At 41.1% G+C, this 27,066-nt stretch overlaps 1 protein-coding gene across 1 annotated transcript in view; it reads right to left on the bottom strand.

Moving 5' to 3' along the window:
• Positions 1 to 21,185, bottom strand: part of RAD23B (RAD23 homolog B, nucleotide excision repair protein) — a 35,935-nt gene extending 14,750 nt beyond the window's left edge. Inside the window, exons 1-5 of the mRNA XM_053932047.1 lie at positions 21,019 to 21,185; positions 8,434 to 8,515; positions 5,867 to 5,946; positions 3,429 to 3,676; positions 163 to 218 (exon numbers count right to left, since the gene is read on the bottom strand). Coding sequence (XP_053788022.1) covers positions 163 to 218; positions 3,429 to 3,676; positions 5,867 to 5,946; positions 8,434 to 8,515; positions 21,019 to 21,084 — 532 coding nt within the window. The 5' untranslated portion in view covers positions 21,085 to 21,185. The remainder of the gene's footprint in view (positions 1 to 162; positions 219 to 3,428; positions 3,677 to 5,866; positions 5,947 to 8,433; positions 8,516 to 21,018) is intronic.
• Positions 21,186 to 27,066: the final 5,881 nt, after the last annotated feature.

The following is a 27,066-nucleotide window of genomic DNA, read 5'->3' on the forward strand; positions in this document are numbered from 1 at the left end:
TTCTTGAAGCTGGTTCCAAGATATCAACTTCAGGTCTTAGAGAAGAGCAATTTGATTATAACTTTAGCAATGACAGATACAGAAAAAAATGTCAACATCTGCTAATCCGTCATGTTTCTGCTGCACCAGAATAATGTCTACATTAAAAAACTCTCCACTTACCAAGTGCACTTATAGCATCCTCAAAAAGATTTGATCGAGATGTATCACCTGTTGTACTGTAAGATGAAGACAAGTGCAATGGTAATTACAAAACTTTGGAAAACTAGGCAGCAGCAGCTGTAACTCTAATAGACCGTTTTGTTTCTAAAAAACCAACAAAGCTTTCCAAAGAGCTTTCTTTTGGTCCTATAGTGAGAATAGATTTTACAAACTTACAATGCTAACACTTTTAAAACAAGGCCAACCTTCCCCCACTACCCCCCAGAAGTTTGGCTCTTGCCCATCTGCTCAGGGATTAGCCATCTGCTTGCTTGAATGCTTTGAAGGGTGGGAGAACAAGGTGGATTTTCAAAAGCACACAGCAGTCTCACTAACTACTTCCCCAGAGTCACCAGTTTGACCTCAATGAGGACCCAAGGAGGTCGGTGGCAAGCACTTATTAAAATCTCAGTATACTACTTTCCCAGGAATATAAACTGCTAACATTTGCAATTACTCTATCTCAAGTTATCAAAGTTGTTAAATTACAGGATTAAAGGCTCACCTCCATGAACAGCAAGGAACACAGAGGCACAACACTAGGCAGAGGAATACCAGTTTTAATCAGCCACAGCCAAGGGCTGCCCAGTTCCCAGGGCTGCAAAATTAGAGCATCAGCCCCCTGGTTTCAGAGTGACACCCAGGGTGGGTCAACAGGATTCCTTCAAGGGCATTACAGCCTACAGGGTGGTGCAACTCACTGTGGAGTGCCAGGAAAAAGTGTTGGGGTAAAATCTAGAGGAAGAACCAAAAGCAGGGAAAGGAAAGCTGAAGGCACCATTCACGAAGAAAAGCACGGATTTAGAGAGGAAAAAGAGGAGAAAAGGGGCCAGTCATACATAAGAAACACTTGCCTGGCTGTGCCCTGCACCTCACCACCCATCCATCCTCTCTATTAAATTCTACATCTAAACATTCTTCATAACGCAGGGTGTCTATGTGTCTCTGTTCTACATGCACGTGTGTTTGTGGAATTCCAAGTGTTCACAGGGACAGAGAATTGTGAGTTAGGGGGATCCAGATACCTGTGGAACCAGCAACTGCTGAGACCAGACACTGTGGAAGTCTGAAGGCCAAGGACTGCAGCCAGTTCCTGGGTGAGCCTTCTCTGTGTGTGTGTGTGTGTGTGCGTGTGCAGGCAATGGGAATCTGAGTATCAGGGCCTGGAGCAGGGTGGCAGGGCTCAGGCAGACCCCATGCCCTGGTACCAAAAACTTGGCAAACTCTAAGGAACTAGCTATCAAAACAGAAATTCCTACTTTTCATTTGTGTTTTGTATGTATTCATTTTGCAGGAGTGGGCTTTGCCCTAAATAGCCAGAAGGGAAGCAGATGTGGCTGAAATGTATGTATCTTGCATGACTGCTGGGATTTTCCCTGCCTGAGCTGACCTAAGCAGCCAGACATATATTTAAAGGTATATCCATATTGTGTGCATATTTTGGGAATACATAGTCTTGATAACATGACAGACTTGAGGACATGGAGCTGCTGAAGCCTCACATTTATCAGGCTACCAGAGTTGGCAACTCCTGGCAGCCAGTGAAAGATCATCAGATCGATCTGAATGTTTTCAGAAGATGCCACTAAAAATCCAACAAGGCACTTGCAGAGATCTCTGTAAGATCTATGCAAGAAATAATTTGTTCAAACAAGAATGCTTCATTAGAATCTGCCAGTAGTTAAGATTTACAATCAAAAAAAGATCAAAGACAAAGCAGGATGCCAGCTGGCCTGGGCTTGGGTCAATAAATCTTGCCTTAGTAATTTTAGCTTCTAAAACAAATCAGAAGCAAACAGTATTCACTGAAATCAAGGCAGGTGATAACTTTGATGTATATGTTAAATTATATTGTTCTTCCCTCTCAAATGTGTACACTGAAGGTCCCTTACAGCAGTTTTACAAAACTGCAATCTGTACATGAAAATCACTATTTCAGTATGACAGATTGATCTTTGAACCCACTGGACAAAGTGAGCAGGGAAAAAAAAAATAACCCCATTCATTAGTATTTTTTAACAACTAAGTGAATTTGACTGATAAATGAAACATCATTTGCACTCCATTTCTGAGAGATACTCATTTCTCAGAACTGCAAAATTAAATCATCAATTTGTGTATTTAGTGCAAGAAATTTGTGGTGAGTTTTTCAATACATTAGGCAATTGCAAGTTTTGCTTCATTATCATCAAATCAGTATTCTATGCTGTTTAAATACAATCACTTTAAAAATACTGTCTTGTGCACCAGTATTCCCAGAAATAATACACAAATAATTAAAACCCAGAGTATGAAAAATGAAAATTTGACGCTATGCAGCACATCAGGGGCCATTAAATTCCAGTTAACAACATTCTAGTGCCATGCAGTACTTAAGCAACTTAAGCAAAAAAAGGCAACAGCACACATCAGGTATGAAACCTCAAACTTCCACTTGATTTTCTCAATTGTAGAAAATTGAGGTGAAAAGTTTTCCCAGGTCTCACGATTAATTACCTGCACATGGGTCAAGGAACATTCAGAAAAAAAAAACCAAAAAAAAACCAAAAAACAAAAAAAAAAAAAAAAAAAAAAAAAAAAAAACCAACAAAAAAAAAAAAAAAAAAACCCAACAAAAAACCAAAAAACAAACAAAACAAAAAAACCCTAACAAACAAACAAAAAAAAAAAACAAAAAACAAACCTTGTAGCTTTAAAGCATTACATGATTAAGAACAATATGACATCCTACATTTTGGAAGAAAAGCTCTTTCCAGAAATTAAGAGACTCATACAACAAAAAGGAATTTATGGTTTGAATCTGTCCAACACTATCAAAAGTACAATCAGAGGGTTATGAGCAGGACAAGACACATTCTTTTTCAGACTTCAAGAGCTTTGTGAACAGCAGATCCCCACTGCAGGTGAATATCCTCAGTCTGAAAAAAAACTTGCAGGATAGCAACTCTGAAATGCCTAACGGGAGCTCAAGCCTATTGTCATTTAACTCTCCCCTCCACAAGGTTTGTTCCCAAGACCAGACTTCCCACAGGAGAAGGCATAAGCAAGGAGAGGTGCTTCTTACAATCAGTAATATCATACTTGAGTCAGACACTGAAATTACAGTTAAGAAAGAAGAAAAATTATATAGAATGGAGAGAGTGATTTGCCTAACACTGTAATAAAAACTTAAAATCAAAACTAAAAGCAACAGAAACGGGAACCCATTTTTGGAGGCTTATTCATACCTGTCAGTTGATGATGGACTGACAGCAGCTGGTGCCTCAGGTGGTTTTTCTTCTGGCTTCTCCTCTTTCGGAGTACTCACAGGTGCTGGTTCACATGCCACTGCATCTGGTGCTGGTGGTGGAGGGACAGGAGCTGCCACAGGGGTAGGAACAGGGATTGGTGCAGCAACTGCTGTGGGAGCTGCAGTTGTTGAGCCAACAGTAGAAGTGGTATTTGATGGCTGAGTCGCTCCAGCTGCTGCTTTGGGCTACAGGAGGACAAGAGAGTTCAGGCACAGAACAAAGATCATAAATCCACGGTTCTCTAAGTTCTGTTAAGACCATTTGTGTTTGTTATCACTGCCTCAACATTAACTCTCTAACACCCTTCACTGTGTTTAAACAAGCAACTGAGAGCATCACTGAAGTACTCACACACTTGAGCGCTCACACTCTGAGGATAAAGTGAAATGCAAATATCTAAATATTTACAGACCACAATATTCTAAATATGAAAACAATCCCGTGTTTTACAAAAGCACATTTTCCAGAAGAAACCAAGAGAGTTGCCAAAAAACATCTGCAGAACAAGCACAAGCTTTTCTCACTACTCAGATCTGGAAAAAAGTGATTAAGACAGAAATCATATTTCATTATAAATGGTGTTTGCTGGAACACAAGATGCGAAAAAAAATTAAACTTCACCTGCAACATGTTTCAGTTATGCAATCTTTGCATTCAGAGCACTATAATAATATCTCAAATACTTCAGTACATGAAGTAAGCACCATGGACACAGCAGAATGAAGGACTACCAAATTTACAGCAGAATATTTAGAGTGAATAATACTTTTATGCAATTGTGAAATAATCTTCACATGTCTAATGGAAACTTTAATTTTTCTTCGATGTAGTATTAATCCAGTTACATAGAAATAGCCCCAAGGCCTGATAAAGCTGACCCCAATCTTTGCCTTTCCAAGAGAAACAGCTGAACTTTAACAAAACTACTTATTCATGGTGCACCACTTTCAGAAGTAGTTGCCTGCTTGAAGAAGAAAACATTTACTTCCTCCTTTTGTCTGCAAGGAGAGGTAAAGCTAAGAGTGAATAGCTTCCAACATGATGGGCACAGCAAATAACATTTTAATAAGCACTCAAAGAAAAACACTGACACAGTTGGAATGCAAGGGGGGTTATTTTCTGCTGGATTCCTAAACCCTTAATGCAACAATGTCTGAGCATCAAAGTTAGCAGTCTATGTGCCTACATGGCTGGGCATGTCTTATCCACAATAGAATGAGGAAAGGGCAATTGAGTTCCAAGACTAGCAAAAAGATTGTAAGACTGAAGAAATGCCCAAAGAACAAGTCCTTTATTATCAGAATAGACTGAATTTAGCAGTTCTTCATGGAGATCTGCCTTTAGAATCATAGAATTGTTGAGAAGACCTCTAAAATTATTAACTCTAACCCAGCACTGCCACACACACCACTAAACAGTGTCCCTAAGTGCCACAGACACACATTTCTTGAATTTCCAGGAGTGGCAATTGCACAACTTCTCTGGAGTCTTCTGCTATCAACAAAATGAAAAACTGGACTCTGACATCTCATCTGCACCTGTTTTCTTGTACTGATAAATGCCCCTGTGGCAAGCCACAGACTAGGAAGCTTCAGGAAGACAGCAACAACAGTTATCTTTAACAAGCCCACATGTTTAATTATGTTTACTATTACCAGATAGAAATAAAGGGCATATCTGGGAATAAAGGGAATATCTGTTTTCTTTGTCAGGAGGAGGAACTTTAGCTTCAAAATTAATTTCATATTCCAAAAGACAGATGAAGCCAGTTTTGTTCAGATCGCAATGGTCTGGAATGCCTGGAAAATCAGTGGCTTGATTCCTGGAAGCAGCCTGACAAGTGGTTCAGAGAAGAAATACTTCAAACACATGTCACGGTCATTCCCTATAAATTGCACTTGCAGTCTTTCAAAACCCACAGGTTTGTTTACTGCCAGATGTATCCTGTCTCTACTGGTTTATGCTGTTGAGTTTGACAGAAGAAAAGTCCATGAACTATGAAAAGCAACATGGCAAGGCTGGAAGAGTTCCATATAGAGGATTTAACCACAAACTACCTAGGTTGCCTTCTTCTTTTTAATAATAAAAGGGAAATAATAACAGAGAGACTAGGAAGAATAAACAGTAAAATCAGCCATTAGCAATTTTTTTTCTTTGATACAAACATTCAGCACAGAGCAAAATCAAAAATCAGACTAGGCAAACCAAGACTGTGAAGCAATATTTTTTATCTATTCACACTAGCTTTTTACTGTTGACCTGAACTTGCATATGATGAAATTCCACTGGTTTTAAGGATGGGCATATACAATCACTCATCATAAGAAAAAAATAGAATTAAATAAGCTTCCTTCTCAAAAGAAACGATTACTCACTTTTGTCACCATAACCACCACAAAGTTCTTCTCATCTATCTTGTATTCTTTAAGAGCAGTTTCATCATTAAGGATTTTACCTGGGAAATTAAACAGGCAAAAGTTAAGAAGCTGTTTAACAAATCAATAAACTATCCTGGGATTTCCTCACAAAAACATGTTTGATGCAGACTTATAAATAAACGTTAAACAACGCAACAAAAAGCAGTGTGGCCATTAAGCTTTGGCAGTAGAGCTAGAATTTTTCTTGTATGATGTACAGAGTAGTGGATAGCTTGAGGGCTGCTGCCCTAAGCGTTGAAGATGTTTTAAAACCATTTAAAATAAAAGCATGAAATCTGGAAAGATTCACTGGAATCTGGAAAGATCCTTAACAAAGATACATGTAATACAGAGGAAAGGCATTAACACACAAAAAGCTTAATCAAGTAACTTATGTCTGCTTACACAGCAAGGGAAATTCTTTTCTACTTATCTTCCATTTGTTCTTCAGATAAGAGATTACCTGCAATTACAAGTGTGTGACCTTGCGACTTCAACAATTTGCAAGGCTAAAACATTAGAAAAAGCTAGAACTATTCCATAACTTGCCACCTTGACAGAAGGATGAAAAAAACTATCAGCAAAAGCCAAAAACATCTGTTATACTATGACTTTTGATGTTTCATAAGCAGAGGTGGTACTGTGACAAAATGGATTTGCATCGCTTCTAAAAGAATTTAGGAACACAGTAAACCACATACTTTTTGCCTTTTCTTAGAATAAGCTGACTTAGAGGTAGCACCATAAATCAGAAAAACAAGTCTGTATTTCAGTGAGTTTTATAGCACTGATTTCTACTACAGAATTTTCAGGGAATATTTTACAAATTAAACAGATTAATTTTCTGAAGATGTGCCACAGACAGCTTCCATTTCACAACCTCTCTAGTGGACTGCAACCAGAAGGACACATCCTTACCCTGATGATTGCAAGGAAATCAAGCAACACATACACTTCATGGCACTCAGAACACAAAAGACTGGTTCCACCAGTCTTGCAGGTCAAACATTCAAGGAAGTATTACAAGTAGTGCAGTAATAGCAATACCTGTAGCATCTGACTCAGAACCTATGTGGGTTTACCTACAATTTTTACAGGCACTTCGAGGAAGGCTTTAATGAATGTGTATGCAATATAATATATACTTTTTGAAAGTACATATACAGACATCCTGTCTTTTCAGAACCCACCACTCTCAGGGTTTCTAGAACTCACCCTAATACAGATGTCAATACAATGGATCTGCCTCTTACTGAAAGTCAGCTGGGGGTATCACTTTGGTTTGCCAAACTACGAAAATTCTACAGCTCATTTTAATACAAGTAAAAATGTCATCAATATACCCTCATATCTCTTGTCCAAGGGAAAAAAAAAAAAAAAAGATAATACATCTTTGGATAATATTATATTCTCAATCTTATTTCCTACATTTCCTACTGTTTGTGAGGATTATTCAATACTGCAGATACATTCTGGCTTCACAAAACACTGAAGTCACGTCACAGAATCTTATGCAGTCTTTGATTTTTGCAATCACAGAAACACAATATTAAGAGTGCCAGGCAGTTACACACATTGCACAAAGCCTTCTGCCTGGTTTAAATTTCTTGGTTATGCATGAGACTTCCACCTTCACGTTCTTGACATGCATTCCCTCCACTGAAGTACCAGGGACATAAAACTTGCTATGAGATGTACTCCTGAGGAGCTGTACAAACACAGAGACTCAAAACTTCTCTCCCATTAGTATCTCTCCACTATTAACAGTGGTTTTGGCTTATTACAAGTGAAAGGGACAATACTTGTTACAAAGCAGTACATGACAAAAGTGAAAAGTCCACCAAAGTTTCTTTCAAGGTCAGTTTTAGAGGAAAAAAAAAATATGAGAGGGAGTACTGGAATAGCACCAAAGTTCTGACATGAAGTGAGAACAAAGAAATGGATTTCTGTATTAATGCCAGAATGCACACGGCAAGTAAAATAAAGCTCAAATAAAGTTAATTTCATGTTTCTAACTGACATTAGGCTGCTTTTTGCTAGTACATAATGCACGTTTCTAGCAACAGAGCTTAAAAGTATTGAAAGTACCTTTGTACACCTTTGGTGGTGGGTTTCTTTTGTCAATCCAAAATAAATAATCTGATTTTTAATTCTCTGAAGTATATACAGTAATGCTTCAGCTATACACAGCATAAATTGAACAAGAAAAGAATTAAGCCAGAACAGCAGCTTTGACGTGCTTAAATCCTGAATTCTTGTAAAAAAAGCTATTTCTTCTTCACCCGGCATATCCCTAAGACATCATGTTACAAGAGGAAAGATGACAAACACACATGTTTTAAAACTTAAAGAATTCTAATTCAAAATTAAGAGTTCCCTTTGACACTGAGTTAGTTTCTGTGTTTGTAGGGGGTTTTATCCTGTCTGTACTTCAGTTCTTAGATATCTTAGAAGACTTAACATTCACATCCAAGTCAAATAACATAAAATAAAGCAGGTTCAGTTATCTTCAGAATATTCATTACCTGCATAAATTAGTTTTTGGCCAGCTACTGGAAAGGCATCTTTCCCCCTTTCTGATTCAATCTTCTCTTTCAGTGCCTTCACCTAAAGCACAAAAACAGTCTTAATGAAAACAAAGTTCACAGTACAAACCCAATTAAGTATACTTTAAGTTTTAAATACTGGAGAGTAGTTTCAGTCATGCCTTGATTATGTCTAGTTTATCAGTCTTCTGAATATGTCATTGAAACCACTTTGCAGAGCAACATGTCCCTTTCCCAAATCGTATCCTGTGCTGAATCAAATTAGATAATTAATTTTTTCATGAGAAGTTATTAGTATGAGTGTACAACAGAGTGAAAAAATAAATTAAAGAATTTGGGGAGCAAAAATGTTTTCATCTCTTGACCCGTTTGCCCTGTTCTTTCTCTGAATGTAGAGGGTACACCTGCTATAAACAGAATAGAAGGTTTTCATCATCATAACCACTTTTCAGGGAATACCCGGGTAAGATCACCATGACATTCAACCTTGAAGTCCCATATGCAAAGACTTGGGCAAAATGTTCAGCTGCTTATCTTATATAAATTGTTTTCAACTCCCTCTCCACCACAATTTCTGGAGCCTCACACAGCAATTCTAAGCCTATAAATTTACTTGCTTGCACTGATGCATCACCCACACTTTCAGAGCACCAATAGCTCAAGCATCACTGCTAGTTGTCATGTGCAAGAATGCTCTCAGTTCTCCAGGAAGACTCTGTAATGCTACCCTGAGGAGGTAAAGCAAGCTCCTGTAAAAGCATTCCTGCACTGACATATCTGCAGTCATGTTTTAAGACAAACTGCCTGCAAACACAGTCAGTTCTTCTTGCTTTCCTGCAGACACTTCCAGTATACAGAAAACAAAGACAACCAGTCTGCTATGAGCATATTACTACAAGCTAACACCACCTTCTAAAGGTTGTTTTTCTTTTTCTTGGATATTCAAAAAATATTCTTCATAAAACTCTGCAAGGATACAGAATGCAACATATTGCTTCCCTCTGTGGAACTAAAAAAAAAAAAAAAAAGAAAATAGGGAGCCAGCTCTTTTTCCCCAGCAGATGAGGAAAGGATGCTTTTGGTATTTTGTACTATACATGCCATCCCAGCACCTGCCAAATGCTTTGGAATTAGTCTCCAATGAGGCAGCTGCTTTCTCACAGCAAAACTAAGAGCAGCTCACTGCCACCCATAAGTCCAGAGGATAGTCAAATTTGACAGTAGTTTGCTGAAAGCATCATTATTCTCATGCACTTACTTTACAACAATCTGTCCTATCCTTGGATTTACATTTATTTTTAAAGCATATTTTCTTGAAAATTAAAAATGTTAACTTGTTCGTTCCTCCCCAGTTTTAAGGATGGAAGTAACTCACGTTGCTACTGAACAATCTCCTTCACCACAGATAAGCCATCAAGGATTTTTTTTCTAAACATTAATAATAATACTGTCTAATACTTCACACAACTTTAAAGCTAAAGGCCTGCATGCACTAGGGCAAATCTCTTGAATCATGTTAAAAGCCTGTTATGTTTGCAAATGTCTGCTTTTTAACACTCTCCTTATGTATTCTTATACTTATGCATTTGTACCAATCACTCAAAGATAATTACTCCAGGCTGCTTCTTTTATACCCAGGTACCATGTTTGTCATAGATTTGTAACAAATATTGCAATATGACTAACGTGCATAATCTGTTTTGAGGGAGAAAATTAAAGTTTGTTTCGTGTCCACTGCATTAATCAGGGTACTGGCTTCAAATGTCTACTTAGTCTCCTTTATTTTCTATTGTTTTATTCCAGACAACAGTCTTTTTCCCACAAGGAACAAAACCAAGATGTGTTCTTTCAAACATAAATGTTTGAACAGCTAAAAGTCTAGGTCAGGAAACACTGAACACACATGTTGATTTACTACACAATAATTGGATCCATGGAAAGGAATTAAGATATTTGCTGTAGGAGGATCCAACAATTCATTTGCCTTTGCTGACCACCTGTGTGTAGCATTTCCCCTTTTTATTACTGTGCTGTGATTGATGTACTCCAGGTGACCCGAGGTACTGCCATCTTCCAAAACCTTCCAAAATGTTCCCCCTTCCATAAGCCTGCGACAAACAGGACTATGCTTTCATCCCTTTGGCAGGTGGCATTCATCTCCAGACATAAGCAAACTTCCATTTACTCCAGGCAGCCAAGGGAAATGAGAAAAAAATGTTTTCTGGGAATCTGTTCCAGTGTTTCACCATCCTCAGTGTACAAAATCCCTTCCTTCCATCTACTCTTAACAGACCTGCTAAGAAGTCTGTCCCCATCTTTCTTATAAGCCCCTATTTGGCACTAGAAGGTTCTCCAAGACCTCCCCAGAGCTTTCTCTTCTCCAGCATGAACAACCCCAGCTCTCTCAGCCTGTCTCCATAGGAGAGGTGCTCCACCCTCTGAACATCTTCATGGCCTCCTCTGGACCAGCTCCAAAAGGTCCACATCTTTCACATGTTGAGGACCAGCAAGAGCAGGCAGCCCCATATTCCACAGGATCACACCTAGGAAAACTAACTTGGTGGCCACAGATAGTTTCAGCCTTGTTGAACATTCAGGTGGCTGTGCTTCAGCTGTACAGGCCCCTTCCACAATCCAAAAACCCTCTCTGCATACTAATATTGACATAATTTTTATTATTGTGGTGGTCTAGGTCAGGACAGACTAAAGACATACTAATTACTGTGCAGTAACTGGATCCACATGAAGGAGTTTGGTATTTATTGCCTCAGTGAAATAGTTATCAATGCAAATAACACCATGAGGTCACAGAACCATGGTGGTTCTGAACATAAGAACAAACTACAGGTTTTCTCCTAAAGAACAGAGACAATCTTTAGCTAAAGCTTGCCAATAAAGAGGCCACCATTCACTTCTTAATTCTTGAAAAGACTGGAAATCCTGAGGAGAAAAGGCCATTACAGTTTTCAGTGCTAGTCTTTATTCTCTGCCTGTATTCTTGCCACATACATCAATCAGTTTAAGAACAGATTATATCCTAAATTGGAACACAAATTACTTCAGTTCTCTGGCTGACAGCTTACAGAAATCTAGAAGAAATTTAAGCTTAACATGACTGAGCCAATTTACAGTATTTTGCTATCTATGCCCAGGGACATCGCCATTTGCAAATGGGAAGATCATTTATATAGGTCTGTCATTTAAATGGACATTCACTCTACCCTGAACTTTTGCCATCCAAAGACACCCTATATGTTATGGTGACTGACAGTAATGCACCATAGGGTCCCAATCATAAACTTAAAATTCTGTCATGTCATTCAAGTTGTTCCTTTAAAACTGAAAATACACCAAATAGTCGAGTAATTTCCAGCTTACATTCAAGAATATTCCAGAGCATTGCTCAACTGCTTTATAAAGAATAGTGATTTTAGATAAGGGAATCTGTCCTATCTCAAATGAATACAATGAACTGATTGGATCACACCTATTCAAAGGAACAAACAAAAGGATTCAGACCAACTCTTAACTACTAGAGCTTGAACCTGCAAGAAAATGCAGTCAGCTGCAGACTTCATCATTTTTGTATTAGAGAGAGATGTTCAAGAAACACTCAGGCTAAAATAAAAAGTGCCTGCCTATTCTTCTGGCTTTCATCACTGCCTAGCCTAGGCCAGAAACACATCATTTGCAGAGGATACAATACTAATTCTCAGAATAAAAAAGGAATAGATAAGATCAGATACATCAATTTTAGCAGTAACATTCCAGTGGCATAGAATTTCCTCTTGTAGTTCCAGCTGGAGTGACTGAAGGCATAGTGAGAAAAAATTGTGCAATTAATTCTGCTAAGAGAAGAAAATGCATAATGGTGCAACAACCTGTATATCAGACAGTAGTATGATCCACTTTCATTTAGATTTAAACCACAGATGTTCCATTTTCAAGGAGGAATTAAAAAAACAAAGAGAGAGAGAGAGAGAGAGAGAGAAGCCCTCTCAATTCTTTTCAGAAAAGACAGCTGCATCTTCCAGCTGCTGGTGCAGCGAACGGCTGAAAAAAGCAACATCCTAAACTTTGCCTCTTGCAAATTAGGTTGTTAAGAACCTAACATCAGCACTGCCATTGGTTATTAAGTGAAAATTAATTTTGGGGAAGCACACCCAGCACACTGATCCATCAAACTGAGAAACCATTCATAGATTATTATTTATTTTACTCATAAATACAGATCCATAAACCAGACCTTCAGGCTTCCTAGCTTTATTCAACCTGATTAGGGTTCAAAATGTATTTCAGACCTCACCAAATCCCATTTTCCCTCTGCCCTTATAAAATTTCACAGCACAATAAACAGAGCCTATACTTTATGGCAATAACTTCCAGAATGAGCACCAATTCATCTACAAACACTTTACACTAAAGATTCAGAAACAGCACACTTGCAAGTCAAGATGACTTTCTTCTGTCCCCTGTGAATTTAGACATTAAACTCTCCCTACTACTCAGAAACTGAATGCAGTGTCATCGAGAATATGTGCCCTGCAATCTGTTTAATAAAGAGCTAGAGCTGATCGACTCCTAACTGAAAGACTGAGATCTTCCAAAGAAATACCAGTAATCAACTGCATCCCAGACAGGCATCTAAAAATGGGTTTCATGAAATCACCAGTGACGAGTTTCACAGTTGTTCCTTGCAGTCACTTTTTGCCAGTTAAGCAAGCAGGGCATGCTGGGTTCCATCCAGGCATGCAGTTCCCATTGATCAAACACCCTCACCCTTCCCTCTCACACACTAATTTTCATTTCTCCTACCTCATATAAATGCTAACACAAAAGAGGCAAGAATTGTCAGTTAATTCAGAGACTCATTTCATAAATCCTAATGAAAAAGTGAACAGTGTACTTTCATCAGTTTTAATGTATAATTACATAATCAAGACAAATTTCTGAATTTCTTGAGATGTTGGGAGAAACTGAATACAAATCTGGAAAGGATCTCTTCTGACATCAAGCCACAAACCCATCTTCCACACCACGATCTTCATCAGAAATCTGATGCACCCACAGACAAGATTGTTTGCTACTTCTACCAGGAGGCTGCTACGAAGTTTACTTTGATATTGGAAATCTCCTAGATTCCAGCCCAAGTTAATTAGCAGACTATTGTTCTTATGCTGATGTTATCACTCAAGCATGAGTAGCCTTCTCACATACACTGGTGCTTGCCAGTGTAAAACATTTACATAATTTCACCAAAACTTGTGAGCTAAGCCAAGAAGGTCTCTTTAGTTTGCTTTCATGTCAGAGTCTCAGTTTTCCACAGGCTCCAGGCACCTCCTTCCAAAGGTAGAAATTCATTGCCCTTGGGAACACATGGCCAGCACATGTTCAGCAGAACAGCATCACTACTCTCCCTGGATGTTTCAGGATCTATGATCTTCAGGGCTTCACTTTTAATGAACCCGATTCCAATCAATTCATGCTGCTCATTTGAGAGCCGTTTACCAAAGTCTGACCCTCAGTTAGGCTGACAGGGACTAATGCTGAACTTGGGGTTTGCCAATGTTGTCATGCTTCTGTTGATTTGTACTCAAATTCTTATCAAATTAATTAAAGGACTGTGAAGAGATGGATCCCAAGACAACTCTGAAAGACCCTCACTACCAGCCTAGCTCTGCTGAACTGCTTCTCTTTGAGAATAAATGCTGCACAAGGGGTTGTTCTTTTGGTTTTTTTGGGTTTTTTTTTTTGTTGTTGTTTTTTTGTTTTGTTTTTTTTTTCTAATCTACATTATAATTCTCTACCACTTTTCATCTTTTTCTGTAGTAAGCTAATGGGTTTCTCCCAGGCTTTGGGAAAAGTCACAGTTAGACAAGGACAAAAGCTTTTACTCCAAAGGGCTTTGCTCTTTTCCTCCTCCCTGAGGGAGGGCATCATAGTCTGAAAACTTGTTTAGAATTTAGGCTTAATATTCCTGAGTTTTCTCCTCCCACTTCCCTTGCAAAAATATTTACCACATGTTATACTACTACAATAGACACTGCTCAAAGTCAGGCGAGGACAATGCAGCTGCATCAGAGAATAAACCTGCTAATGAAGCAACAAAATGACCAGTGCAACAGGTTTTACTACCCCTTATCAAACTCCATGATCAGCAACTGATTAATGACAAATATTGTGCCTACTACTGAAAACACACAGAGGATAAGAAACTACTAAGCTCATAAGTGAATGCTTTACGTACTTTTTCTGTTAAGAATGTATTTGGTTCCAGCTGCTTCTTTCTACAAATTATAAAATCAACTTTTTCTGGCACAAAACTCCATTTACAGTGTTCTCTTATACTGTCTTTCTAAACAGGACACTCAGAAGGCAATAATAATGGTGGTTACATGAACAGATCACTGCCCTACTTCAGGCCTCAAAGGCATAACAGATACAGTAATTGGGAAGAACCACAGGAGAGGAAGAGCCTTATGAATCCAGTCAGGTTTATGAGCTTACTAAGAGCCTGGAAAAAAAAAAAATCAGTTGTACTCAAATAAACAAGGCATCTAGAATTACTCCAGCATTTAAAAACAGACAGGATAAAGCATTCATAAACTCCTTTATTTACTTGCTGTATTTGCTGCTGCTGAAATTTGCATACAAAGAAAGAAGCAGCATTCTCTGGGAAAAAAAAAAACCAACGGAATTGTCAAGGTAAAAATCCAAATTTAGCCCTGACATTTACTTCCTCTGCAATTACCTCTACCTTTCTAATTTCCTCTAAAAAATTGAGCTCATCTACACAGAAGTGAAATTTGTAAGTGTAGTAGTTGTTCTGCACTGACCAGAGATCAACAGAAATAATTTCTGATCTCAAAGCTGGCCTCCAGGCCTCCACACACTTCTGCCCTGTTTTTCAAAATTGATGTATGCCCTGCCTGAAAGAGAAGACACCGGGGCCAGTCTTCTGATGCAAAAAGGTGACTAAAAGCAGCTTTGTACTAACACAGGAACACAAATGTCAACCTAAAGAAGAGCTTTCAGCTATCTGCAGCTTGAAGAAAAGTAGCAAGAGGGACAGTCCTGCCTCTGAAGGCACAAAGGCTTGTTTTAGGAAGAAAGCTCACATTCTGAGTGGTGACTCTTGCATGGTGTTATTGATTAGCACAGAAAATCCTCCTGTAGCTTTGGGCAGACAATTTTTACAGCAGGCATATTCCCCACAAACTGATTTACAATTATAAAAGTGACACAGTTGTTTGAGTGTGAAGAAAACTGACAAGCTATTTCCAGCAATGCTAAAAAGGCACCTAAAAACCACTTTTCCAACACTGCATGCTGACCAGACAGTTGGAGGGGTGCCTCTGACACAAAAACACAGGGAAAGACAAGGAGAGAGAGATCCAGAGTCAGTGTGTAGATAACACCCTGTGCTCACAGCCATGGCAAGCCCTTCCCTCTTCTTTTTCCGTTCCTTTGGTGCTCCCTGCAGGGCAGCACGCAGAGGACAGCCATCCTTACATCCTTAAAGGCTCTAGGTAAGACATGCTGCACATCACCATGTCCTGTGAAATAAAGAGAGATTTGTTTCACAGAGTCCACTCCACCCACAGGAACTCTGTCAAACCTTGGTGGGAGAAAACACTGCCAGTTATACCTTTCAGTGCTTTAAGTTTACATCCCCCTACCTCACACCTACAGATGACCTTTTCCGTGTTTCAGGAATTCAAAGAAAATGTTTTTGAAAGGTTTGTGAGTAAATACAGCCATCTACATACAAGGGCAGCAATGAGACTCCAAACAGCAGCAGGATCATCTGCTCTTATTAAATCTTTTAAATTAAAATGTACTCTCCACTTTTACCAACTTTCAAAGGGAACACCTTCCAACCTGTTGTTATTCATACCAAGGACAGACACTGCTGCTTTCTAATCATACCTGCAAAACAGACCTTAAATATATGTACAGAACCATCCTTAAGTGTGTACAAGCTCTGTATTTGACTTCTCAGTGTACTGGCCACGTTGGCAATGCCGGCCCAAGAAAGTTTAGATTTTGAGAAATACAGCACATAATACTGCCAAATCATTAAAAGTACAAAGCTAGTTTTTCTTTGCTGACACCTAAATTGGGTAAGAACATTCTCAATAAAGTAGTTGAAAAATTATGGGCAGAGCCACAGCTTTTGAAAAATGAGCAACATGTAAAAACATATTCCAATATGAATAAAATAACTTTAGTTGTATTAAGTAATTTATGCTATCTTATCCTTTCCTTTATTAATTTTTTTTTTTTAAATGTGTCATCCTGCCCAAACTTCTTTGGAAATTATATTTAAAACACTCACTAGAATTTCAGGAAAATATTCCTGAACATGCGAAAGCCTAGCCTTCTTCAGCCAAGAATCAGAACAACCTCCTTTGCTTGAAAATCCTAACTCTAATCAGGAAAAAAAAAAAAAAAAAAAAAGGACTACCCACCAAAGGAAAGCAGTAGCAAAAAGCCCCTAGAGGGTTAATTAAACAACTATAAATTGAAACAGACCAAAATTCCAAAATTCTACAGCCTGTGAAGAAAATAAGAAAACAATGAAAAAAAGAAATGTAGCTACTCTTATTCTAGTGATCTCTGAAGTTACAATTTTGCAAAGTCATGTATCAAACCACAAGCAGTAAGTACAAGCCCTTTAAATTCACACGTCCTCTGCTTGTGCAAGCACACAGACACAAAATAATAAAATCCTAAAAAGAGGCAAGAACAACAAAACGATCCTCCAGAAGAGGAGAAAGACACCTACTGTACAACTCAAAGAGTAATTAAAAAAGAATACCAAGACCTGAAAGACAAAAACACCTTTAACCTAGAAGGGTACTTCTGGATTTTGAACTGAGCACTTTTCCTCTAACCATAAAACGATAAACTCATGGGGAAATACACTCAAACATATGTAGGAAGGAGGTTTTTAAGAGCACGTTCATTCCATTCACAAGTTACAAACCCGGAGTCAGCTTTCACCATTTCACTCAGAAGCAGTCCCTGATTCTTCCAGAACTGTTACAAAGTTAATTCTTCTGAAACAGTAACGTTAGCATCCAGAAATCGCCACATAAAGCACACACATACTAAGGACACAACAGAACACAGCAGAAGCTCAAACTTCCACAGCCAAGTGTTCTGCTGACATGGTGTTAAACAAGCTGACTTTTCCTGGGTGTTCAAGTGCTGTGGTGGAACAGCGAAATGTGAAAGCCCATATTATGTGACAGAGACTGAAGCCAAAAGACTGCTGACATCCTGAATATTCCTTGCACTTCTCTGCATTTTGACAATCAGGTTTTTAGGTTAACAGCACAGGAGGAGCTGAAAACAAAACAGGACAGACTTAACTTTTGCCTGGTGTTTCACTTTCAAAGTTAAGAATGTTTGTTGAAGATTTTTAAAACCCTGCTTTGTGTCTACATAGTGATAACTACAATAGAAGTGCCAAATTTAGACCTACAGTATCATCTCAGACAAGAGATGTGGCTACACAGGTCTGCATCAGTGTCAGACCATGCTTATTATTTGCTCCTCACACAATGTTTAACAGATTTACTTTCTCACAGAGAGACAACAAAAAGAAGCAGCAGCTCGTGCAGATGGATACATGCCTTCATTTACCCTGGTTAAGTCTAAATGCTCAGGCCCTGAGTGGCCCCACTTGGAACACCAGAATGACAAGTGGTAAATCCACCCCCGTGTGGAGCTTGATGGGCACATCACAAAACTTAAGGAAAAACAGTCAGGCTTGCAAGAATTTAATTTGATAACAGGCCTTCCCCAATAATAGGGCCTGAGGCTAAATCTTTTCATCTTCTTTAGTCAGTCAGGGTACCTGAGAGTCTTCACCCAGTGCTTTGGCAAGCAAGATAATAGCTTCAAGTATAACTTTCACTCATTCAAAATACTCAGTTAGCCAATGTTTTAAAACACAACCAAAACAAAATTGGAGTCTCATCACTGAAGGCAAGTTTAAAATTCAACTGTGTGATTTAATAGGGAAAAAAAACAAAAACAGTTACTTGTGCAAAAAGCTAATTAGCAAGGATAATTTATTATTGGGAAGTATGTTGCTTCAAATTCTCACTAGAGGGTGGTTTAAATATTCCTATAAACAACAGCTCTCAGTTACAAGCATTAAAACTATTCAGAATTCTACCTTGCACAGTAAGATCAAGTATCTCCAGATTAACTGGGTACTGAGAGTAAGGGGAGAAATTGCTAGGAACACAAAAGCAATTTTACAGAACTAGAACCCAGCTTCAGAGCAACAGGTTTCCTGTGCCTATCGCAACTACATGATTTTTGGCCTTGTCACAGCATAGGGCAGAAATCCAAGTAAACAAGCCTACCTCTGAGAAACACACACATGGTCCAAAGACTAAAAGTAATTTTTCCCAAACTCCATGAAACATGTTCAAGGTCTCAGGAAATTAATCTAAGAAACCAGCACACTTAGCTAAAATTTGTGTATTACAAAAAGTCTGACTGAGAACTTCAAAGCACACACTTGTGAGGCACCTCCTCAACATAGCATATTTCAAAGCATTTTCTGATTTTAAAACTCAGTTTGTAACAGAAGGCTCAAAGCTGAACTTCTCTTTACTAAGGTCTGTGATTTTTAGTATTTCCAACAGTACTTTCCAAAAAGTGTACCACGGAAATTTAAACACATTTTTCATCTCTACAGTTAATAAGACCAAGTCTTTATCCTGCTCTTTTTAAAACAATGTTCTTCTCAAATTCTACCAGATTTCCTCTGTCTTACCACCCATTCCTGGCCAAAACCTGAAGTTATGCTCATGAGGAGCATTTTTATTTTGAGCCACTGTAGCGGCTACATTTATAAACAGAGGGTGCAGTCTCATTTTCCCACAATCCAACTTAGTCATTGCATTCTGCTGTCTCATAAACCAGTGAAGACTTTGACTGGCAACATTCCTTCAGTCCTCTCTTTGAATTTACTTCCCAGGACCTTACTGAATGCAGAGAGCAAGAGAAAAAAAAAAAAAAAAGAAAAAAAAAAAAAAAGAGAGTTTTCTCACTAACAGCAAAGACTTATGTTTTAAATATTTGAAGGTTTCTGACCCCTGCTTCTCCTAGGCATTTGCCATGTCTCTCAGTCACAATGGTAACCCGAATGAGCTCTTAGACCAACTTTCAACTGCCATCCTTTATTTTTCCTAAGATAGAAGAGGGTAAACCAACAGACTTTATAAAAGCAGATACAATGTTCCATAGCTTCTAGAGCTTCACTGCCCACCTGTCACAGGAAAGACTGCAGGAAAGGAAAGCTGCCAGCCTCCCCAGATCTTTCAAACCAAGGCCACAAGTGCGTCTGGACTTGGCTATCAAAACAACCATCTCTGCTCAGGCAAGTGACAAGGCAACTTCCAACCCTGCCAACTCACTTAGGGCCCTTCCTCTCATCTCACAACACTGCATTTCCCCGAGGATTTTCCAGCGGGCTCCTGTGTGCCAGAATAAAACATTCACCTGGAAGCAAAACATGTCTCCTCCTCGCTCACAGCATCATCAGACACATCCAAAGGCACCGAGAGGGGGGATGAGGCTGCTGTGAGCCCAATCACACACTCCAACACCAGCTCCACCGGGGTCAGCAGTCTCTCCCACACACTCCCTCCCCTCCTAAGTGCAAACTGATTAATCACTGCAGCTCGCCCTGTGAGGCCAAACAATAAACCCTCCCTCCTCCACAGCACACACCTACCCGGGCACACAGCGATGCACCTGGCAGCAAACACCAGCCCCTCTTCAGATCATGCTCCTGCCCCGGCACAAAAGCCCCACAACTCTCCCAGCGTTTCGCTTGTGGGAATCCATGGAAGGAGGGGAAGGACCACCACGTTCTCCTTCTGCTGGACCCCCAGCCCCACCCCGGGAGAGAGAAGCTTTCGCAATATCCTCTCCCCCAGTGCTCCCATTATAAGCCAGCAGCGATCTGTGCCCTACTGACTGCCAACCCACGGCACCCCGCGTCCCGAAAGGAAAAACTTCCCTTTCCTGTAGCGCTCCTCTCCTCCCCAGGACTACATGAGATATTTATTCCCCCTCCCATCTCCCGGGCTGTTTCCCCTTTCCACCTCAGAGCTATTCCCCCTTTCCATCTCCCGAGCTATTCCCCCTCCCACCTCCGGGGCGTTCTCCTCACAAACAAGAGGGGGGGGAAAGTCCTTCCGCCGGAGGTTTGGCCACGGCAGCCCCTTTCCTTAGGCGATGGGAAGTCACCCTTGCCTACCAGCATCTCGAGGAAAAGGGGTCCCTCATCACTCCCAGCTGAGCTCAACCCCACCCCCGGCCCCGAATCCCGTAAAATCATCCCGGGCGGACACTGCATCACCCCCGCAACCCTAACCCCTCACTTAATCTCCGGCCACCTCCACCGGAGGAGTCCGTCCCCCCCTTTCCCGGGGGCGAGGGCACAGATCCCTGCAGCCCTCTCCGCGGCCGCGTCCTGGGGATGGTGGGGGGGGGCGGGCGGGGGACGGGGAGGGAGCCCGGGAATGGCCGCACCGTCTCCTCGGGGTCGATGTCGATGCGGAAGGTTTGCTGCTGCAGCGTCTTCAGCGTGATCTGCATGGCGGCGGGTACGTGCCGCGCTCCGGCCGCCCTCGTCCCTTCCCCGGGAAGAGGTGGCGGGGAAGAGGCCGGGAAAGGGAGGAGGAGGAGGGAGGCGGTGTCGGGCTCGGCGGGAGGGGGGGATGCGCATGCGCCACTTGAGGCGCCCGGCACGGCGCAGGCGCGGACGCGCCTGAGGGCGGGGAGAGCGGGAGGAGGGGCGCGGGCAGAGACGCAGAAATACAAATAGAAAGAGAGAGGGAGGGCGAGGGAAAGAGAGAGAGGGGGAAAAAGGTTTGCGAGTCCGGTCACAGGCCTGACAGCACCGTGTCAGCCAGACCGTGGCACTGAGTGACGCGTCCAGTCGTTGCTTGAACACCTCCGGGGTAGTGACTCTGCAGTCTCCCTGGGCACCCCATTCCAATGTCCAGCCATGCTTTTTGAAGAAATTCTTCCTAATATACAACTAAGCCTCCCCTGGCCCAGCCTGAGGCCATTTCCTCTCCTCCTGTCCCTGTTCCCTGGAGCAGAGCCTCCCCTGGCTGTCCCCTCCTGTCAGGAGTTGTGCAGAGCCCCTGAGCCTCCTTTTCTCCAGGCTGAGCCCCTTCCCAGCTCCCTCAGCCTCTCCTGGGGCTCCAGACCCTTCCCCAGCTCCGTTCCCTTCTCTGGACATGCTCCAACCTCTCAATGTCCTTCTAGAAATGAGTGGCACAGGACTTACCACTTGTAAGTTGTTACACAAGTTTGTTAATACACACTTGTGGGTTTATAGCACCTCAGTTCCGCCAGTGCTGGTTTCATAGAATATAAAAGACCATCTAGTCCCAACCCCTGTGCCATGGGCAGGGACACCTCCAACTAAACCACATTGCTCAAGGTTGCTTTATCCAACCCATCCTTGAACAACACCAGGTGTTAGGGCATCCACAACCTCCCCAGGCAAGCTGTTCAGTGTCTCACCATCCTCACAGTAAAGAATTTCTTCCCTATATCCAACTTAAATTGGGGATAAATAGGGGAGATTCCTTAAACCTCCCCTCTTTCAGTTTGTACCTACCCTTCCTTCCAGGGTGAACAGCCCTAGCTTTCTCAACCTGACTTCACAGGGAAGGTGTTCCTGGTGAACTTGGTGGACTCCTCTGGACTTGCTCCAGCAGTTCCATGTCCTTCTCACTTTGAGGACTCCAGAGCTGGATGCAGCACTGCAGGTGAGGTTCTCACAAGAGGAGAAGAGAGGCAGAATTGCCTCCTTTGACCTGCTGCACACGCTGCTTTGGATGCAGCCCAGCATTCATTTGGCTTTCTGGGCTGTGAGTGCACACTGCTGGCTCACAGTGAGTTTAGTAGTTTGCAGTTTAATGTTTGAGTAGTTGATGCATACCTTTGATGGGTTATTAACCTGTGTTTGCCCTGGTGCTCCTTAGGTAATATAGGAGGAGAGCTACTACAAGTAAACTTTAAAGTTGAGCTAGCTGTGTTGGTAAAAGAGACACTTTCTCCTGCACCTTGTAACCTCTTCCATCAGCAGGTGTGGGATCTCCCGAGGCATCTTCTTTGTATAAAGGCTGTCTTTCTGCAAAAGGGGATACTTGTGTCAGATAATTGCAGTTAAACTCCAAGTTTCCCAGTATTGTGCAATGGCCAGAGAGTTTCTAGCCTGCCACATTGTCAGCTTAATGTTTGTGATGAGAACCATCTTCTAACTAATTTTTTACAATAGGCTTGGCTTCCTCACCATTTCCTCCCAGCAGCACAGCCAGCAGACAGCATTGCCAGGCAGAGGGAAAGAGGGAGACCCCTTTCCCTGTAGGAGTGAGGGAATGGGGACATGCTACACGTACACACAGGGCTGGAGGTGCTGCTTCTGCCAGCATCCTGCTCATGCTCTGTCACACAACTTCCAGACAGCCAGAGCCTCCTGCAGCTTTCACAACTAAAAAGAAACCACTGACTTTTGTTAGTAGGAATCCAGCATTCTTGACAGCACAGAATTACTTGCTTGCTCTGCATGGAGAACCATTAAAAAAAAAAAAAAAAAAAAAAGAGAGAGAGAGAAAATATCACTTGCTATTTTTTGCTTGGGTGGTTACAACTTAAAATATGCTGCTTGTTCATTTTCACTCTGGCCTGATATACAAGTCTATACTTTGAAGATAAAAGGGATTTTTTTTTTAACTTTTCATTCAGCAGTCCAGATATGTAAGTGCTGAGCTTCACATGCAAACTAAAATACCTCATGCTGAGGGGCTGTGTCAGTTTCACTACCCTTTTCTGCTCAGATTGTGCTAAACTACTCATTCTGACTTCTGTGTTTGCTGGTTAGTGTGTGAAGCAGTTCTGCCCAGGGCTAAGGTTTCATTTGAAGAGTGGCTGTTTAGCTCTGCTTGTAAAAGCCCCAGAATAACTGGGAAATAACTCTAGAGGCTGTGGACGGCTAAGGATGAAGGTTTTTTTCTGACCATTTATTTGAATTTTGAAATAGAATGAGAGAAAAAAAAGAGGCTTTTTTTTTTTTTTCCCCTCTGAGTGGTTCAAGAACTTATGACAACTTACTGCATGGGGAATATAATAAATAAATAGAATCTTGGTATTTCCTCTAGCTCAGCCGATTCAGCGCCATAAAATCTGGCAGGGTTTGGCTCTCCAATTCTTTCTTGCAGTTGCAGAATTGAGGGTTGGAATTTCTCCCCCAGAGCACTCTCATCATTTAGTTTCATAGTGCTTCTCATTGACAGCCAGTACTTGGTGTTTTTTTTTTTTTTTCTTTCTGTGTCTGAAGTATTTTGGGTAATCGCCGTGTACAGACTGAAGCCTCACAGTTAGCTAACTTCATTTACAACAGTTTATATGCTGACTCAGTCAGCATACAAACCTCTTCTGTGCAAAGAGAAAAAAAACTTGGATTGATTGGAGAGAGATGTGAAATGAAGCCAAAGACTTAGAAAGATGTTTTGGTGGCAGATGCATACAATGATTACTTTTGGATTCTTGCTTCTAAGTAACTTGATTTCCCTGGTGCACTTACACCAGCTGTCTGCTGCCATGGCTTTGCCCCTCTCAGCTCCTTTTGGTTGTCCATGATTCCCCAGGAGCTGCTCTTTACCCAAACCTGTTCACAGCTGTGAGCACACTCCTAGGTTCAAGGACCCTGATTGTTACAGAACCTGTTGTAACAGTATCAGTGTGCACATGTCTGCATGTTGTCATCTCAGGTTATGTGCACGTCACCTCTCTAGCCACAAAAGAACTCCCTGTTGCATGATACTTGAGTTTGTCTACTTATCTTGGGAAGAATTTCTGTGATTTTCAGTGGCAAAGACTGAGGCAAAGACTCGAGTCAGTGCTCTTGGGAAGCCAATTCAACCTCTGCAGCAACTAACATGCAGTAAGTACACACACCCTCTTTGTTACCTGGGTTATCCCACTGTCTTAGGTGTCGGTATGCTACTGTCCTGGCTTGGAAGATCAGCATATATTCTATTTGCCATCTGTCGGAGGTGGGGCAGGTATATTCTGTTGGGCAGTTTTCTTATCTCTTCCAAGAACAAGGTCTCCCTCTGGGGAGATATCTTCTGTTAATGTGCCATTGAACGGCTCACTGCATGACTGAGAAAATTACATCATCCCATTGTGAGATGCTCCACCCAGAGGGAGGAGCCAAGCATCCCTACCTGCATAAAATCAGCATTTCTGGAGACAGCAGCTCAGCCTCTTCACTGGATTCCCAGAGGAAGACCAGGCCCATCTACTCTACCACCAGACCTTCAGAGAAAACTACACCCTTCTTACGGGATCATCACTTCAGCAGCACTTCATCTGCCACTCCAGGAGCAGGAGGAGCAGCCACCATTTAACTGGACTATCACCAACACCCTGACTCCTCAGGGTGTCAGGTTTCTGACTCTATCAGTAGTTTTGTTTGTACTAATTACATTTTTTTTTAATTTAGTTTTTTTTTCCTAGTAAAGAACTGTTATTCCCATTCCCATATCTTTTCCCGAGAGCCTTTTTATTTTGAAATTGTGGTAATTCGGAGGGAGGGGTTTACCTTTTCCATTTCACAGGAGGCCCTTGCCTTCCTCCACAGACTCCTGTCTTTTCAAACCAAGACAGCTACTAAGGCCATAATTTTTATCATTGCCATATTTTTTACAAGTCCTACCCAGATTCTAGGAGTGATGGCAAATAAAGGATATGAAGGTGACTCTCACCCCAAAGAACTACTTTAGGAAAGCAAGGTGTGAAATGGTGCTTGCAAGAAAGCAGCACATTCCATTTCAGACCTTTTGAGGTGGGCTTTTCAAAAACAAGAGCACTGACAGAAGTGGCCTGAACAGGCCCTGAAGGTGTAGAAAGCAATTTTTTTTGTCTGCGTTGAACTGGGAGGAGGCGTGCAGAGGGCAGTACTCCAGGCAGATGCTTGTCAGTCTGGATAACAGAGGTAATGGAAGGGAGAGGCAAGGTTTTGAGCTGCTGGTGGTGGTTAGGAAGAGTTGTTACAAAGGTAGACCTAGAAGAGCTCCAGAAGGGCAGCACTGCCTGGAGGGGCTTGGGATCAAATAGAGCACCTGCTGGTAATGGAGAGGTGAGGGAAGTTAGCACTGCCATTGACAGGCAGTAATATGACCTTATCCTTAATGAAAGGAAGCATTTCACACTTATTTCACAATAAGTGACCTATCCCTGAAAAATGCTTCAAAAGCAGTCTTTTCCGACTGGTTGTGGACATGAAATAAAAATTAATTAATGCAAGGTATCCTAGGCTGTAGTGTTTATTTGCCATTAGGGTGAGATTTTCCATTGAGTTGACTGGTCTCTGCCATTCCACACTTCTCCATGCAGATCTCCCACTGGCTTTCCCTGTATCACAAATTAGTTGAGAACACCAGTGGTCTTTTTGTGAAGGCTGAACCAACTGCAGGCACATCTCTGGAGCAGGTGAACTTCTACTTAGATTCCAGTTTGCAGTAACTCATTAATTCATCCTTAATCTTATTCTACAGGCACTCTGGAGCTTTATCTGCCTCCTGTTGGCAGCATTTTTTTCTTTTGGTACAGAAATAATTTGGGGGTTTACTTGTGCTGTGAAACTGCTACCATGCTTCTCAATCATCCTCATTTATTGTGCAGGACTAACACTGAGGCAGCTTCACACAGTTTGTTCACGATAGTAAAGATCAGCTGTGCAGGTTAATCAGCTAATTAGACAGTGAGGTATTAGGCAGTGATCATGGTGACAGTGGTTACATGCAGCAAGGTGGTTGTAACCACTTCAGCCACTACCAGCTGCAGGGAAAGAGGGTCTCGATCTTGCTTTTCTTTGGATTTATCTGTAATCTCTCATGTCTCCATGCCTCATGGTCTGAAAAAAAAAATGGTTAACAAAAGGGGCTGGATCCTTCAGATTTAGAGACATCTCACTTTGAAGCAGTGGTACTGCCTTGGATGAAGGAAATCATTGGGTGCATTTTCAGCAGCACACTCAGAAGCATGGAAAATTCCATTAGAGTTCCTGTCAGTCCTTGGACACCATGGATGTTAGCACTGGAGTCTGAAGACAAGAACCTACAGTTCAGTTTTATTGCACATACTGGTGGAATGTTAGTATGAAATCAAAATTAAATCCAGTCTTTACCAATAAAAGGGACTAAAATTTCTTTTATGCAGGGTTCATACTTGAGGTCTTTTATTTTGAGAGCAATTGCTTTTCTGTTGTTAGTTTTTTAGCCTGATTGACACTCAAACAGCTGCCAAGAATACTTGGAATTCACTATAAAAGAACAGCATGGCAAGTGCATTAGACTATCAACTTGACAAGCTTATATATTTATTATGCTAAATATATGGGTGTAGTAATTGTATTAGGAATATTTAGATATTTTCCATCAGTAAAATCAGTACCAAGTATGGGGAAACCCGCAAAAGATTTATCAGCTGACTCTAATCTGCAAATTTTCCTTAAACATGTAATAAAAGTTCCCTTTCACGTGCAAAGCTTTTTAT

The sequence above is a fragment of the Vidua chalybeata genome, chromosome Z (genome assembly GCF_026979565.1).
Source record: "Vidua chalybeata isolate OUT-0048 chromosome Z, bVidCha1 merged haplotype, whole genome shotgun sequence".
NCBI lineage: Eukaryota > Metazoa > Chordata > Aves > Passeriformes > Viduidae > Vidua > Vidua chalybeata.